This window comes from Haemaphysalis longicornis, unplaced genomic scaffold (assembly GCF_048455015.1).
Source record: "Haemaphysalis longicornis isolate Haplotype H1 unplaced genomic scaffold, Haemaphysalis longicornis Haplotype H1 scaffold_1, whole genome shotgun sequence".
NCBI lineage: Eukaryota > Metazoa > Arthropoda > Arachnida > Ixodida > Ixodidae > Haemaphysalis > Haemaphysalis longicornis.
The window spans coordinates 270082498-270101229 of record NW_027526203.1 but is presented as its reverse complement, the minus strand read 5'-3'; the positions used below and the strand labels follow the sequence as shown (position 1 = coordinate 270101229).

The 18732-nt window shown below is 45.0% G+C and overlaps 1 protein-coding gene across 1 annotated transcript in view; it reads right to left on the bottom strand.

Annotated features, from left to right (window-relative positions):
• LOC144145728 (neuropeptide SIFamide receptor-like) overlaps positions 1–18732 on the bottom strand; it is a 327158-nt gene that overhangs the window by 26465 nt on the left and 281961 nt on the right. Inside the window, exon 2 of the mRNA XM_077677431.1 lies at positions 14845–14944. Within this exon, the coding sequence (XP_077533557.1) occupies positions 14845–14944 (100 nt within the window). The remainder of the gene's footprint in view (positions 1–14844; positions 14945–18732) is intronic.

Genomic DNA, 18732 nt, shown 5'->3' with positions numbered 1-18732 from the left:
CTCATCACCCGGCGAGCGCTCCGAAGTCTTGGAAATGTGTGTCGGATTACAAAGGAATTCTCTTCTCCAGATCCATTTCTAATGCTATACAATGCAATATGTATCCCCCAGTTAGAATATGCTTCTGTTGCCTGGAACGGCATCTCCAAATCAAGTAGTGAATTAATAGAACGTGTGCAGAAGAAGTTTTTATCCATATTTAAGCACCGTCATCACAATCCCAGTTTTCATCCTGATTCTGACTTACCCATAGTTACTTCCATCCCTTCCTTGACCTGCAGACGTATGCGTGCAGACCTTACATTTCTTCACAAAATTGTTTATGGTGACCTTTCTTGCGCGGACCTGCTTAACTGTTTAGAGTTTAGTGTTCCACAGAGGCCCACCAGGTCGCATCGCCCTTTCTTGACCGCTGCGCGCAACTCCAATCATTCTCCTGTGCGCAGAATACAGAATTGCTACAACCGCTTCTCTGAACGCCTTGACATCTTTCAAAGCTCCTTTACAATTTACCGTACTGCGCTGTTGAACACAGTATGTTAAACATCTATGATATCTCTGTCGTTCGTTTTTCTTTTTTTTATTGCTGAAATTTGGTTTCTCTGCAGTTCTGTTTAACCAATATAGTTGCCTGTTTTTGAAACTGTTTACTTATCATGCTTGTCTTATCATTTGTCTCTATACTCTTGTCATTGTTTTTGTCGTCTTACTGTCAAACTTTGTTCTCTGCTTGTTGTGTATTCATTACCATAAGCTGAGCCACAAAGGCATCTTCTTTTTTCTTTTTTACCTGTACCCAGGCTCCGCCTGTGCTTTATTTTTGTAATTTTCGCTACTTCAATATGTGTGTGTCTTGTCGCTTGTTTGTTTCTTGCAATATGTTTCTTGTATTTTGTTTTCATGTAACTATCCGTGCGCCAGCACTCAGGCCTCTGGCTGTTCCTGGGCACGTAAATAAAAATGATTGATTGATTGATTGATTATTATTATTATTATTATTATTATTATTATTATTATTATTATTATTATTATTATTATTATTATTATTATTATTATTATTAATATTATTATTATTATTATTATTAATTATTATTATTTGCCAAATAAACTTTTAAGAAAATTTCCAGCTTTCAGACCAGTTGCTTTAAATAGTCGACGCTCGTCCATCTGCCGAATACAATGTGCATATAATGAATATTCCGTTCGGCTTGATATATTCCAGAGCTCCTTTACTTTGTTCTCTAATGAGTTGAAAACTGTTGTAGCTTAAGTCCTTTATGTCATTCCAAATTTATGTACCCTATGTATTATGTGCAAACTGTTCTTGCTTGCTTTTCACTTTTTCTTGTTTTGTGTTGCTTGAATATTTGTACGTTTTAGTGTCAGTGTTGGCAATGCTGAAGCTTTGCCCCCCCCCCTTTTTTTTTTTGGAACTTCCTAATATGCTGTTAGAAAACCTTGGTTACATACGTATACTCTATGTCATGTTGATTCAATATTTGCTTGTATAGTTCCCATTTTTCACATCTACTGAACGTTTCGCTGGCCGAGTGGCATGGCTTGCAACACTAAGCCTGCCTTTTCTTTTTTGACTTTCTGTTCTTTTTTTTTTTCCTTTTTTGCTTTCTAAGATTTCTGTAACTATTTTTACTTTATTGTTTATAATATACATATAGTTTTTGTGTGTTGTTTTGTCTTAATTGTAGTGTTTTTTTTGTATGGTGTACCAGTACCAAGACCCTAGGGTTGTTCCTGGGCACCGATAATAAAGGTTGATTGATTGATTGATTGATTGATTGATTGATTTATTATAATACTGACCTGTTTCATACACCCCTTCGGTCTTACATGTGCGACCTTCTGACTTCTGTCTCTCCCCGACTTGGTTCCGACCAGTTTTAATTCTATTTTCATTGCCCTATTTTCGTTTATGTTGCTCGCCTTTGTTACTGTTCCTACTCTGCCCGTCTGTATTGTCAAATTTTTATGACACTGTGTTTTCTCGTTTCGCGATTGTTCAAACTTTAGTGTGCCGAAATCACTGATTTTGTTAAACGACCTTTATTCTTCATTATAGTTTTTTTCTTCGCTTGTATTTTGTTGTTCTTCTCACGCGTGGATGTATTTGTGTCGTCGTCTGTCTTTTTCTTAAGTGCGGCAGCACAAAGGCTACGGCTGTACCTGGGCACTATAATAAAGAGATTGATTGATTGATTGATTGATTATTTGGTTTCTCCGTGGTTCTGTTTAACCAATATAGTTGCCTATTTTTGAAACTGTTTACTTATCATGCTTGTCTTATCATTTGTCTCTATACTCTTGTCATTGTTTTTGTCGTCTTACTGTCAAACTTTGTTCTGTGCTTGTTGTGTATTCATTACCATAAGCTGAGCCACAAAGGCATCTTCTTTTTTCTTTTTTACCTGTACCCAGGCTCCGCCTGTGATTTATTTCTGTAATTTTCGCTACTTCAATTTGTGTGTGTCTTGTCGCTTGTTTGTTTCTTGCAATATGTTTCTTGTATTTTGTTTTCATGTAACTATCCGTGCGCCATCACTCAGGCCTCTGGCTGTTCCTGGGCACGTAAATAAACATGATTAATTGATTGATTGATTGATTGATTGATTGATTATTATTTCTTCCCCCAAACTACCAAGTCTTTCGGCACGACCGTGGCCCTTCGTGCGGCAAACCATGGGGAGGTGGCGGATTGGTTGCCCTACACGATTCGATTAAATATAAACGGCGCCTGGACCTTGAATAGGAAACTGAGTCTATCTGGTTAGACGTGCTTTGCTGTTGGGGTTGCTATGTTGGGGTTGCTTTCCTGTTGCTATGCACTTACTACATACCACCCGAGACAAACGCCACTGACTTCATAAATACCTTAAATTGAATAGGAAATGTTGTAACCTCTCACAGTGATCACAATTTTCTGATAACTGGTGACTTCAACGCACCCGGCGTTGCATGTGAAACTCAGTGTGTTGATCGGGCGGCCCATCCGATATCACAGAAGTGTGAAATTTTGCTATATTTTATTTCTTTCGCTTCGTTACAGCAATGCAACTTCATTAAGAATCACCGTGGAAACGTTTTGGACTTGTCTTTTACTAACATAGAAAACGTTGAGGTGTCGCGTAGTTAGTTATATTGACCTCGTAAAACCTGACAGGTTTCACCCCCCGTACTCATTTAAATTTCTAACGTATCCCGTGCCCACCATAGTCCTCCTGTCAACACACCAGGCGTCCGTGGTTACAACTTCGCTCGAGGGGACTATATTCGGGTTGTTCCACTTCCTCGGTGAGACGGATTGGACACCATTGGACACCCTCAATGACGCTGACGAAATGACTGATTTTTTCACGGAAGTTCTTCACGATGGCTTAAGCAGATTTGTACCTAAAAAAACTAAAGAAAGCAGCAATTATCCGTACTGGTTTTCATCTGAACTAAGAAAGGCCCTTATCCTGAAAGGCTGATCTTATCCTGTTCAAAATCATTCACGGCGCAGTGTCTTGGGGTGAAATTCTGCAACATGTTCCACTCCATGTGCCGCAAAAATTCACCACAAGACACGACACATTTTTAAATCCCAGCTGTCTACGTGGCTTGGGCCCCAGGTTTCGCCTCCAGTGTACGTACAATCAGTACTCCGAATATTTAGACATATGTAATAATTCCTCGACACAGTTCCGCAAACATGTCTGTGAGCTTGTCATGTAAGTGACCTTTTTTGTCATCTGTTCACGCGCCGTCACTTGGGCATGAAGGGATGACAACACAATCCTTTCTTTTTATATATATTCCCCTTATTCAATGTCTGGTTTTCTCTACATGTATATTCCTTCTATGCTCCTTTTCTTACATATAAGCTATCTTGATTCACTCCGTTTCTGTGCAACTAAACTTTGTTTAAATTTATGTATATTTTTGCAATTATCTGTGTATGACGACCACTGGTGTGGTGTCACATGCCTTACTGCAAGGCACTGTACTTGTTTTTGTGTGTATGTGTGTGTTTGTGTTTTCTGTGGGTGCATGCATATTCTGGTGTACGACAGTGTGTAATTTTTGTGTGCGTGTGTGTCAGCAACACTGTCCTTTAATTGCATTACTTGTGAGGTATGCGCATCTTACATCGCCTGTTTTTCTTTGTTTTTTTTTCTTCGTGCGCCAGCACAAAGGCCCTCCGGCTGTTCTTTGGCACGTTAATAAACGTTGACTGATTGATTGATTGATTGATTGATTGATTGATTGATTGATTGATTGATTGATTGATTGCTTGATTGATTGATTGATTGATTGATTGATTGATTGATTATAACATGTCTGCCATCTTGTCATCCAACTGACCTTTTTTATCCTTTGTCATGCGCTGTCACTTGAGTATGAAGTTGTAACAAAGCAATCCTTTCTATCTTTTTCAGTTCACTGGTCTTCTCCACATTTATATTCATTAACGTTGCTTCTCACATATGAGCTATCTTGAGTGACTCCGGTTGCGCACAACTGAACATTGTTAACATTTATGTATATTTTTGTAATAGTATATATTTACGTGTGGGGCCCCATGCCTTACTGCAAGGTGCTGTAATTGTCTTTGTGTGTAATATGTGTGTGATTGTGTGGGATTGAATGTATATTGCGTGTACGACAGCGCGTAATATTTTCTGCGTAAGCAACGCTGTCCCAAATTGGATTACTTGTGAGGTGTGGGCTCGTATTGCGTATGATTTTTCCTTCGTGCGCCAGCACAAAGGCCCCCGGCTGTTCTTGGGCACGTAAATAAGCGATTGATTGATTGATTGATTGATTGATTGATTGATTGATTGATTGATTGATTGATTGATTGATTGATTGATTGATTGATTGATTGATTGATTGATTGATTGATTGATTTCGCCGAGTACGAATGTGCGCGCCCTCTGCTCGCAGTGTTTCTATGGTAAACAAAAGTTTCTTCGTTGTGCCGATTGTCAGAAACGTGTTTATGTGAAGTGTGTTACCTGGCCGGATGATAAGCTGAACATGCTGAAGTCTGGAGAACAGCAGTTTACCTGCAATAACTGAGTGCGCCACCGCTTCGCCTAAGCCTACCCGCGACATCGGCTTGCCCGGCGGAGCCGAATGAGCCTCGGTGCACTCCCCGGCCGGGCGCGACGACGGCGGCGTCCACCCCGTCCGCTCCTTCGGTGTCAGTGACCCCACCGGCCGACCTTGAGCAGGTTCCCCTGCGTAGCCTTCTCGTCCGCGCGCTTGAGGGAATCTCCTTCCTGAAACACCAGGTTTCCCTTGCACCGGCTACATTCCACTAGCCCCATCACTCGGTACACGGACGCTGCCCGCTACTCCACCCAGCGAGCTTTCGCCGTTGCCGTTGTCGACCACCGCTTTCAACAGCTTTCGGCAGCCACTATCCGCACCACCACTGCCACAACGGCCGAAGAAGCAGCCATTGCGCTAGCAGCGACTACAGCCAAAGGCTACGTCACCGTACTTAGTGACTCGCAAGAGGCATGCCGCCGATATCTTCGCGGCCGAATTACTCCCACAGCTCTCCGCATCCTTCAGGCTAATTACGAACTACCCGACATCCAACTCATCTGGGCACCCGGCCACGCTGACCTCCCCGGAAACGATGCGGCCCACGCCGCTGCCTGCGAGTATGCACGCCAGGCCGTCTCCGACCGGCAGTCTCCTTGCCCAGATACCCCTCTCACCCCCCCTGATCTCCTCACCCACTACCGCCTCAGCCGCCGCAGATATCCTCCCCCTCACCCTCGCCTTAGTCGTCTCGAATCCACTACCCTCCGAAGGCTACAAACTAACTCTTACCCCCACCGTACACTCCTCCACAAAATGTACCCTACCCAATACTACGCGACCTGTGCCTACTGCCCATCCCCTGGCACCCTATACCACCTGCTATGGGAATGCCAGAAATCCCCGTCTTTATCTCCAATCCCCAACCCTACTTACGAGCAGTGGGCGGACCGGCTGACCAGCTCGGACCTTGCGGCGCAACAAGAAGTCGTCGCTAGAGCCCGAGCAGCCAGCCAGGACCAGGGCATCCCGGACTAAGGTTGCCCCCCACAGGGCTGGTGCCCCTGCCATCTAGCACCAAATTTGCTCGTTTTTATTAAACGTTTATTTCTCTCTCTCTCCCAACTGAAGGTGGAGAATGAACGAATGCGCAGGGAGGCGGCGGTGAAGGCAGATGCACACGCAGCTGCTGCACTTCGGCAAGAAGTGCATTCGCTTCGCAGTGAGTTTACTCGCCAACGCGCTGGAATGACTTCATTTCCTGCGCTGACGGCCAATACAAATAGGCCTGTGTGGCCTGTGTAGCCGGTAGCACCCGGCTATGCTGGTGCGGGCGGGCCACCGAAGTCGTCCGCAGGCGCTTCCCCGCCCGGCAACGAATCGACGCCGCTTCCGGCACTGGCGCCGTCTGCATGCGGGCCCATGTGGCCTGCGCAGCCGAGAGCACCCGGAACGGCTGCCACGGACACGCTCTAGCAGTCGCCTACCACTGGTAAGAGCCCACCACTTCTACAGACAACTGGTGCTCGTTGGACAACCAAGGAATGATCTCCGGCGCGCCTTGGACTGGCATACAACTACAACGTTGTCGGTCGCCCGTGAACATCGACGAACCAAGGCCCTCTTTGTGTCCAAGCTAGCCCCTGAAACATCGTCTTCGCCCGCCGAGGTGGCTCAGTGGCTAAGGCGTTGTGTTGCTGAGCACAGGGACGCGAGTTCGATCCCCTCTTGCGGCAGCCGCTTATCTGATGGAGGCGAAAAGCAAAAACGCCCCTGTGTTCGAGATTTCGGCGCATGTTAAATATCCCCAGGTGGTCGAAATTAATTCGGAGCCCCCCTCCCCCCACTACAACGTGCCTCGTAACCTGTGTAGTTTCGGTGCATGAAATCCATAATCAATCAAACATCGTCTTCCCAGCTGTTGGCATATGTTTCCAGCGTGGCGATCGCACCGTTACTGTGCAAACGACTGAAAACAAAGTGTGAATCGTACGCCTCGTTTTACGTTGCACTTGACGACGAAACTTTTTGGAAGCTGCAGTACCCGGGCCTATGTCCGACAAACTGCCTCTCTAAACCCTTTTGAGGGGATTCTACATGATAGTCACCTGCACAATCTGAGATAGAACATGAACAGGTCACTTAGTGTGTACTATCAAAATGCTCGTGGTCTAAGGACTAAAGGAAATGAGTGATTTTTGGTTATGTATCCTACAATTTTTTCGGTTGTTAGAACGGAGACCTGCCTCTTACCCACTATTTCGTTAAAAGATTATTTCCCGTCTTACTACAATGTTTTCCGCAGTGACCCTGACACATCTGGGCTTAACCGCACGGGACCGTCAGTAACTCACTCAGTTGCGTGAGGCTCGTGCACCTGAAGACAGAGGCTGAATCTGTCTGGATTTACCTGTATTGCATCGGTGGCGAACGAGTCGTGCTTGCTGCTTTTTACTTAGCTCCGAACATAGCTCCGGTTTCTTTTCAAAATATTTTAGCATCAATTGAAAATGTAATTTTATTTCACCCTGGACACCGTATCGTGATTCTCAGTGACTAACTCACCGATAATACGATGTGGCGACCTTAAAATTCCTCATTACAATACCTACGTTCCTGAAAAGGCCTCAGCCTTACAGGAATTTATTTCATTTCCCTGGTCTTGAACAGTGAAACCACGTCGAGACTTCCGCTGGAAGCTTACTTGACCTCTGCTTTTCAAACTTCGAAAACTTGAGTGTCAACATAAGCCATACTGGCTTGGTTGGCCTAGGAAGTTAACATCCACCCTTATCTATAGTACTGCCTTTTCAAAGCGGTGTGAAAAAACCCAAACCATGTTTTTCAGAATTCCCCAAGCATAATTGTGCTGCAGGTGACTACATCAGTTTTTACCCGTACTTATCGAATTTTTATTGGTCGGCAATCCTCGCGTCAAATGACCAAAATTATCAGGCCAGCAAATTAACGGAAGTACTTCAGGAAGGTATGCGCAGATGCATACTACTAAAATATCTAAAGCTGCGAAGTATCCTTTCTGATTCTCAGGGGAACTCCGGTCGTCACTAAAATGCAAAGAGCGTGCCCACAGAAAAGCTCAAAAGAGGGGGGAAGCAAAATGGAGGTTAGAGTTTAAAGAATACCGGTCACTCTGTAAAAAACTCTATGATCGTGATCGTGCTGAACACATTACGTACACAGAAAGCAATCTTAAAAAAGAGCCCTAAAGACTTATGGAAAAATGTTCAAAGTAGATCACCCCAGCACAAAAGTGAATGGATTGATCTTCTTAACTCTGGGGGCGTAATCATTGACGACGTTCCTGCCGCATTTGCTCAGAAGTTTAAAATGGTGTATAGAGATACTTGCGACGTTCTGTCGCCTTCCATCTCAAATTGTTGGAGTACGGCACTGAGCACGGCATTTGTTGGGGACGAAAGAGTGATGAAAAGCCTACGGGACGCGAAGCCCTCGCTAGCGTGTGGCCCAGATGGTATTCCCATGGCTCTACTGAGGGCTTTCAGTCGTATCTTTGCTCCAGCGCTTGTATGTGTGTTTAACAATTGCATCAGTACTGGAACGTTTCCTGACTGCTAGAAAACTGCTAAATTTGTACCTTCACACAAATACGCGTCAAAAACAGATGTAAAAAAATTGTAGACCAATTGTCCTACTGTGAAGGGCTTCACAAATTTTTGAATCTATCATTCATTCCCTCGTTATATCCAGAGTAAGAAATGAAATTATTCCAAACCAACATGGGTTTATACATGACCACTCGACCACTAAAAACGTAGTTGCCATTATGGAACTTGCGTCAACGGCAGTCGAAAAGTGAGGCCAATTTGACGTGATATACTGTGACTTTAACAAGGCGCTGGGTGTGGTTTCCCATCTATTGTTGTCTAAAAAACTTTCCGATCTTGGCATTTCTGATCTGTTGGCCGACTGCTGCGTGACTATTTTACTAGATGTCACTGCTACGTGCACTGTAACGGGTAGCACTCCAGCACGTACTCGGCCACAAGCGGTGTGCCTCAAGGCTCAGTCATTGGGCATCTTGTTTTCACTCCTTGTCAACGATGTTTAGACTGCGTTCTAGCTATACGCAGACGATATTAAAATATTCAAAGTGATTGGAAACGTCTCAGATTGTACACGGCTGCAATGTGACTTCGCCGCGTTTTCGGACCGGTGAAACAAAAATAAGTTGATACAGAACAGTGCAAAAACGAAAGTAATGTCATATACCCGCACAACAGATGACATCAATTTCACCTGTCGTATTTGTGAAGAAGATCTAAATCAAGAGTGTCTAATCACAGACTTGGAAGTTTTGTTTGACTCTAAGCACACATTTACAGCCCATACTAATGAGATTACCCGCCGTGCTTTATGGACACTTGGAGCAAATTTGTCGTGTCTCCAGAGAATTCAATTATCAAGACATAATTCTTCAGCTCCACAATTCTGTCTGTCGTCCTTTATTAGAATATACATCGGTGGTATGGAATGAAACGTGTCGGTCCAACGCAGCGGTCATTGAGCGAGAGCGAACGAAATTTCTCTCAATACTAAAACATAGATACGCTACCGCGAAGGGTAGAGATGATCCTGGTGTCGATTTCGCCAGCTTGCTTGTAATGGACCCATTACACAGCCGGACGGCCAAGGCTTGCTTACTATTTTGTACAAACTGGTCCACAGCCTCATTGATTGTACAGAGTTGTTAGGTGCCACCAATTTGAGAACCCCGACAGGCAACACCGGGGCGTCTAGACCGTTTCATGTCCCCGTGCGCACCGGAAACCTGAGTCCCGTGGCACCAATTCAGCACCTATACAACGCGCTCGCAGAGAGGTTGGTCGTTTTTCGTTCTCCCTTTCTAGCTTTTTGTAAGGAACGGCGCTGCTTGACAAACCATGAGTAGTTTGCTTGCCCTGGTACGTAACTTCTATTCAAACACTTTAGGCTGACGGGATTAGGTTTCTCATGCATGTAAGCTATTTGTTTCGATGATTCTCTTTCTGTGATTTGTTCGTCTGATCATTTATGTCTATACTCCCGCCATTGTTCTTCTTAGACATTTTTTTGTCAAACTTGTGGCTGTGCTAGTTGCATAGTCTCGACAAGATGAAAAATTGCAAAAGCGTCGCTCGTTGCTTCTCGGTAATACTTTATTCCAGTGCTACTCGATGTTATTTCCTCTACTGCTGACCTGGCGTACTTATACAAGACTAGTTTCGGTGGGCGTGTCTTTTACCTGTTCTCACTTTTCGCTCCGCCTGTGTTTTATTTATTTTATTTACACGCCTTCACTTTGCGTGTGGGTTGTAGTTTGTTTTTTGTTTTTTTTAGACTACGTTTCCTTCTTTTATTTTATTTTTATGTCATTATCAGTGCACCGGCACCAAGGCGATTGGCTGTCCCTTTGCACGTTTATAAAAATGATTATTATTATTAGTAGCAGTAGTAGTAGTATAACGCAGGCCACAGTAACACATTTTTTCTAGAACTCGTGATTTTCTGTCATTACTGTCCATAAATATTTTCCCGCCTTTTGTTGCATGCATTCATGTGAAATTGATGCTTCATGTCACCCTTTACTTGTAGACATTCATTTTCCACTTACCTTGTTCCATTGCTATGCATATTGTACGATGTCTTTTTGCAATGTACCAAAATTGCAGTCTCTGTTAATCGTGTAATGTATGTTGGATGCTATTTTTATTCTGTGTAGGTCTTCTAGTTTTTATTGTTTTTCACTCACCCGTCTTTTTAACCAGCTGTTTATCTGTCAGCCGCTGATGTATTGCAGGGCTGCGTTTTTCCCCCTCAGTGCGCCAGCACGAATACTTCGGCTGTGCCTCGGCACTTTAATAACGGGTGATTTTTCTTATCATCATCGTCATCATAATCATCTCACCATCTGCTGGGCGATCGACTACGTCTGATCTTGTCAATTTTATACTGCATGTCTCGGAAGCTGTGCAGGGAAGCGACCAACTTGATGTTTACTTTGATTTAAGTAAAGCTTTTGATGTCGTTGGCCCTGAGCTGTTATTTGACGAACTGTCTCAACTCGATATACACCCATCCCTCACTTGCCTCTTATGTAGTTATGTGAAAGGTAATGTTTTGTAAGTGTAAATGGGCAGTCCTCAATTAGCTATGACGCCACCAGTAGTGTCCCTCAGGGCCACGGAGCAAGAATAAAATAGGAGGGGAAACTGAGCTTCCTGAGGCAGCCTGATAGCGTCACAATCACTTGGCGAACGTCAAGTTTCCGGCATCTGGCGGCAAGCGAAGGAAGTGCGCGGTCATCGCCACGGCTGGAGCGCGTTCTGTTCGCGCTCGCCCAGTCCAACCCGGCCGCGGCATCGCGTGGGCATTTCGCCGGGCCGCCGAAACATTCCGTGGCCGAAGCGAGAGTGTGTGCGCTCTTCTGCGCTTCCGTTTAGAGTTCCTGTATATAGCTTCCCTAGGGGAGCAGAGTTGCGCGTACATCCGCCATCTTGAGTTCCAGGTCATGCAGGAAAGCCACCCGTCTCGCATGTAGGAGCTGCCGCTGACCCGCCGCGGTGGCTCAGTGGCTAAGGCGTTGCGCTGCTGAGCACGAGGTCGCGGGTTCGATTCCCGGCCGCGGCGGCCGCTTTTCTGATGGAGGCGAAAAGCAAAAACGCCCGTGTGTACGAGATTTCGGCGCACGATAAAGATCCCCAGGTGGTCAAAATTAATCCGGAGCCCTCCACTACGGCGCGCCTCATCGTCTGCGTTGCGTCGGCGCGTTAAACCTTACAATCAATCAATCAGCTGCCGCTGGGCCGCCGCGCCAGCGGCAGGAGCGAGGAGGAGTGGCGAGGAGTGGAGCGACAAGAACTGGCGCATCGTAGTCGGCTGCTTATCAGCTGAGTGGCCGCCGCTTCGCCGCTTCTGCAACCGTCGGTGCTCAGTTGAGCAGAACTGACAAAATACGGGGTCTTGGGCGCAGCACTGAAAACGGGCTTTCCTGTCGAACTGGAACCCACGGCATGTGGCAGCCAGACGCGCAACTCTCGCGCTAAGCGATATACAGGAAGGCTGAAGAGCCCGCCTTCGAGATTAATTTTCTGTCAAATTTAAACCGGCCGGTACGAGCGAATAAAAGGGGCATTTTCTTTTAATGCGTAAGCCATCTTGCGCGAGCCCCAAGCCCAAAATACAAACCTGTAAACGCCAAAAAATGTAAAACCTGTAAACGCACGGCCTTATCTCGCATGCGATGCACTCGAAGCGAGTTGAGGGCCGGTTTATGACGCGCGCACGCGCGCGCGCGCGCCACCACGGCTGGACTGGAGCAGCGGCGAGCGCGCACTTGCGCCCGCCGCTCCTCCAGCCCGGCCGTGGCGCCACGTCCGAGATAAACGTGCGTTCCGTACCGCGTCGCGCAGCAGCTCGAGCATATAGCGATTCACGCCTTGTGGCGAATGCTGCAAACAACAGTATTGCTTTTAATACATTCAACCAGGTGCCGCTGTCAAATTGTTCGCCGCCGCAGCTGCGAAGCTCCGTAGGTCGCCGTAGTTGACATTATCTGGTCGCTCGATCGCGCCAGCCGCAATGGGCGTTTCCTCTCCTATCTATTGTTGCTCCGTACTCAGGGCTCTGTTCTTGCACCACTTCTCTTTTCGATCTTCATAAATGAAGTTTCGTCAGTATTTACAGATCGTATTTTTTTCTTATATACTGGTGATGTCAAAATATTTAAATTCGTTTCGAACATCGCAAGCTGTTCTGCGCTGCAGAGAGCAATCTCGTAATTTTTGTACTGGTGCGCTCGCAACAAACTTCTCATCAATACATCTGAAGCTAAGGTAAGGACATGCACAAGAAAAACTGATATCGTGTTCCTCTATAACATTAATGGTGAAGTGCTACCGTATGTAGTAGAGATCAATGACCTTAGTGTCAATTTTGTCAGCAAGCTGAGCTTGTGGTCGCATATCCGGTTAATTAATCGTAGGGCTCTTCGATCACTTGGCGTTGCGTGCCGGATATCGAAGAAGTTCACAGAACCAAATTATCTCCTCAAGCTCTATACTATTATTTGTCACCCGTAGCTTGAGTATGATAGGGTTGTTTGGAATAGCACGTGCAAAACAAACTGTATGCTTATTGACAGTGTCCAAAATAAGTTTATATCTATCTTTAATCATTGCCGATAATAATAACTCTGGATCATCTTCTGCGTTGCCATTACAACAATTAATCTCCCGGCTAAATAAGACGGATCTCCTCTCTCTATTCAAAATTATCCACAGCTTAGTGTCTTCTGCCGTGCTGCTACAACATGTCCCACACCACGTGCCGCAAAAGGTGACCAGGAAACACGATGCTTTTCAGAAAACGTAATGTTTGCGTGACTTATGCCCTATCTTCCTATTGCAGTGTATGTACAACCACTACTCTGAATACTTAGACATATTTATAATTCCCCGTCTCTCTTTCGCAAGCATGTCCATGCGCTTGTCATACCATAAGTTCACACTTTTTTTTCGTTGTCTTCATGATCTGACTTCTATGCTGTCAATCCGGAATGAAACGCCAGCGAAACAATCCTTTTGTTTCCTTTCCTTCGTATTTTTTATTTCTATTTTCCCGTATCCTTACATATATGCTCCTTTTGTGCTGTTCATCTGAACTGGAAGCCACCTTAGGCCACTCCGTTTTTGTACGGCTGACATTCTTCCATCTGTATATTTCTCTTTCCAGTATGTGTGCATGCACAATAACCGTTCGCGTGCAGTTCCTAATTGCTGTAGGCATTACGATTTTGTGTGTGTGTGTGTGTGTGTGTGTGTGTGTGTGTGTGTGTGTGTGTGTGTGTGTGTGTGTGTGTGTGTGCGCGTGTGTGTGCGTGTGTGTGCGTGTGCGTGTGTGTGCGTGTGTGTGCGTGTGCGTGTGCGTTGGTGTGCGTGCGTGTGCGTTGGTGTGCGTGCGTGTGCGCGCGCGTGTGTGCGTGTGTGCAATTTTTGTTTAATGTAACCCAAGCTATTTTCTTTATATTTTGTGAAATGTACACACCTTGCGTGACCCATTCCTTTTTGTTATTGCTCATTTTTTTTCCAGCACCAGCACGAAGGCCCTCAGGCTGTTCTTGTGCACACTAATAAACAATTGATTGATTGCGTCCAAATAGTATTTTCGGAAGCCGGCGGGAATGTTTGTATGCGTGCTATAGTAGTAAACCCAGCTTTAACTTGAAATCGCAACAGTGCCTAAAACAAATATTACATCACAGATTATGTTTTTTTTTGACAATGGGCTTTAAACCTGGGTTCGAATACACACAAGAGCAGTGGCACGATAACGTGCCCAATTATCGCAGTTGCGAGCGTGTACTGCAACTCTCTCTAGATAGGCGAAGGTAGATAAGTAGCTTTCCATCGGAACAGTTAGATCGAGATAGATAGCTTTCCATCGAACAAGCGCTGGTAGAAATGTTTGTTCAGTGGGCACTAAAGTGAGAACGAAAGTGTGACTGGTAGGATGCAAGGAAATTCGTAACAATGATTGTGACCCGCACGGGGGCGTTTATTGCAGTGGCGTTATTCACTTTGTCGTTGTTTTTAGAAGTGTTTTTGTGGTTGTTTTATGGAATCTCGTGGATAATAAGTGGCCAGCCAAGGATGCATTATAATTGGCACAGTTATCGTCGCGTGCTTTGCCTCTCTTGCCGGAAATGCCTTTATGTCTTGCAAATCCAGAGGTTCACCATTGAATGGTTCGTGAGCGGCACTATCCGAGAACACTTACCTGTCCACCGATATGGCTACCAGCGTGTTGATGGAGGCACTGACGGCTACCCCCTGAAGGTACGACACCGTCTTGCACATGAACCAGCCAAGCATCCACGCTGCATGGAAGGAAAAACAAAACAAAAAACACTTAATTCCGGGAAGAATTTTTAGAACACTTTTTGTTCATTTCCCTAAAGGGAACACCCATGATAGATTATAGTTAAAACGGAAGGATGTACACCCTGGTTCGGCTACAAATGTTTTACCGTGACGTTCTTTGATGAGTAGTCTATACTGTCGGTGGTCGACGGGAAATACGTATTGATACCGCTACACTTACTGGCACGTCAATATTCGATAACCCATTCTCCAAAGCTTCAATTTGTGTAGCAGTAATTTTCCTGTGATATCTCGAAGAATTAACCTAACAGGTCGAATTGGATTCCTGAGAGATATACAAATAGAAAATCTGCGCTCAACACAGGCTTCAGCAGCTAAACGGCAATGTTTGAAGTGTGAAAACGATTCACCAATAATAGCGTGGTGGTCAGCCGGCGTTATTTCGTATAGCGTGAATTTCTTTTTTTAAGGGTGAAGCCTCTTAGGGCTGGGGTTGTTGGCGTCTCCTGTCTCCGTCGTCGTCGTCGCCGTCGTAATCGTCGTTCGTCTCATGTAGTCACGGTACTAAAACACCGGGAAACTTGTTTACGCCTCGCGCTGGAACGTAACGTGTGCTAAAAAAACACCGGGACAGTCGTTTACGCCTCGCTCTGGAGCGCTTCGTAATGCGTACTTCAAAAACACCAGGACAGTCGTTTACGCCTCACGCTAGAGAGCTTCGTGCTTCAAAGACACAGTAAAGCTGTGTACCTCTACTGGCCAACGGTTTCATCTTCGTTGGCGAAAATGCCAAGGCACCAAAAAGACACTTATACACTGCATGCTTCGCCCCTCCCCAGGTTTCACGTTAGTGTAGATGGCCCGGGATTTTTTTGTAGCTTTTCTTTCTTTCTTTCTAGGCTGGTTTAATATATCAATATCTGCCGTTATAATTGGCGGTTGGCAACAGTATAATCTACGGTTGCAACCCCATATGTGAATTTCTGGAGCACGAGGTCAAAGCCGAGTAAAAATGCGAACTCGCATACATTCACCCATACCAGCTTTCACGAAGAAAGCTCCGGTATGGGTTTACTCTGTCCTTCGGCTGGGACCGAAATATGGTGCGCAGTATGTATTAAATAAATAAATAAATAAATAAATAAATAAATAAATAAATAAATAAATAAATAAATAAATAAATAAATAAATAACGCACTAGCACCTATACGTGGAGTTAAGATTTCTATCACACGCAACGTATTATCTCAGAGGCTATAGCTCTTAGACTGAACTTTTCTTTTACCAACAAAAGTTTTTTTTCATGACTGATGACTAGATACCGGAATTTTAGGCAAAATGCCTACTTGTTCTTGTGTCCGTATCAAGCCTATTTTACATTTAAGTGTGAACTAGGGTATAGGAGCATTTTAAGCAATGGAATATTGTGCCGATAATGCCTATTTTGACTATATTAACTTTTTAGCGCATATTTTGACTGTATCGGCCTATACGCGTTTTTTTTTAGCCCGTAAAAGTGCCTTTTTGTGTTCTATATGCCTTTTTCGTTTTTCAACTAGATGGTCCGCAAGGACTGTTCTCGCTTCAGAAGCCCGCAACGGGGTGTTTTTGGCATCCAGTTTGCAATAAAAATACGTGAGCTGTGCCAAACAAGCCGAGAAACGCAAACCGCGCACGAGCCCCCACCACCTCTTCCTCGCTACAGAGGGCGAGGCGCCAGAGGCCCGTACGTAGCGATACCGCAGCCAACCTCCCCGACGTCACCCCTGCCCACGCGAGCTGTTTTCTTCTATGTCCTTCTGACGCGTTGTGTCCGCGGACCAACGGCGAGAACTTTTTCCCACGTGCTCTATCCATTGCTAACGCAATAACAAACAAAAAACGAAGAAAATGAACGCCACACAGCCGCGCACATGCCACTAAGGTTTACAGACGACTCCTAGGGGAAAACTGCGTGCTAATATAAAGCACAAACGTTTAAGGTGACGCCACGAACACGTGCAGAGTCATCTGCAGATCACGGTAACAGCGCCGGACGGCAAGATGCAGCACGCGTAGGACGAAGAAGAAAAAAAAAATGGAGCTTATAGGAATGAGCACCTCGGCACTTTTGAAGTACTCTAGCCGTTACAGCCGTCATTTGCCATGCCGGCTATATTTTCAATGGCATTTGGAAACCTACCAAAAGGAGAATTAGTTGCAAAGAATGTTGCGTGCTGTCTAATACTGATAATCGCGATAGAGAGCATAGTTCCTGAATCGTGTTATTCCCGCGGCTTCCCTAGTCATCTGCTTGAGCAGAACAGAATAGCTAAGTAATTTCTGCGGAATTATTGCACATTCCTGTACTATATATGGGATTCATCGGTGCTGTGAACACCTGAGTAGGTCGTTCTGCTCTGTAAACGAATAAATTACCTCCAGTTAAGATCTTTCTTCGGTCTCCAGTTGTGTCTTCAAGCAGCAGTTACCGACTCTGCCTCTTCCACCAGAGCCCGTTGTTACCTCTCAAAAAACTCGGCTAAGGGCGGATAACTACCACTAAAACACTCGCCGCTTGTACATGTACTAATAGCTTTGCAGACGACAAAAGCCACCCAATCAAAATTATTTACACCATGCAACACTTGATCGGGACTGGGCACATCCTTGTGCTTACACTCTTAGCATAAAGCATTTCTGGAGCTGAGAACTTGGGAACCCCTCTGACTAAGAATGCTGAGCTCATCTCGAAGGTCCCGGACAGAACCGTCACCATCCCCAAAGGACCGGTTGCTGATAGAGCCCATCCTGTCTGACAATCTGCCATTCTGTCTGACATAAAATTACTGCATTCTATCTGTTAAGAGAATTGCCGAAGACTATGGCAATCAAACATTCCAATATTCCATGAGGAATAAAATCCTGGAGCGTCCCGAAGTACAACCACGATCCCCCAACTTGCTTGAACGTTGAGTGTTGTTTTTTTCGCACACAATTATGGACCGAAATGACGTACAAATTCAAGCCGCAAATTATTGAGATGAGTCTGGTTTGTCATGGATTTTAAGATTTTCGTCTGTTATCGAATCATCCTGCATTAAAAAATAGCAAGCCTTGTGTGGCTAATGTTTACGAAGAAAATAAAATACTTTCCCACAGCACGACTTGTCTGCTGTTTTTACTGCAAGTCAAAACGCTGTCTTAAAATATGTTGCTGAAATAAATACGCATTGAGCCTATATGTGCCTAAAAGACAGTATTTGGTGCGTATAAATGCAGAAATCTTTTCAGTGCCTATTATAGGCGCCTGAAACCTTGATTTCTCGTGACTAAAGTTCCCGTCTTTACTGATCCCTTAACTGCCCTTCGGAAGCGAGCTCTCAGGGCTGCCGTGGCCTGCCCGGTGGGAAGGCCCGTTCCGTTTAATTAAAATTTTCAAAATCAGGCCGAAAGAAAAAAAAAGTGTAAGTAAGTGAGCGTTGAACACTTATGCCGCTTCATCTGAAATATTTTATTTGACCCGTAACTGGTGTGTATCTTAGTATGTACACGTATACGACGGTAGCGGCTAATCAAAGGCAAAGAGAAACGAGAAAATTGTGGCTTACTCTGCGTGTTTTAGAGGGCACACACTCAGCCCATGAACTTGGCAAAAATGGGCTGCTTGAGTACTACAGGTATTATGCTTTGTTTATGTTTCGATCTGGGTTTTTTTTATTGCGGCGCCACCCCAGTCAAAAGGTGTACGCGGGTGAACGCGAGATCCTTCCGTACGTCCTTAATTACACGAGTTTACATATAT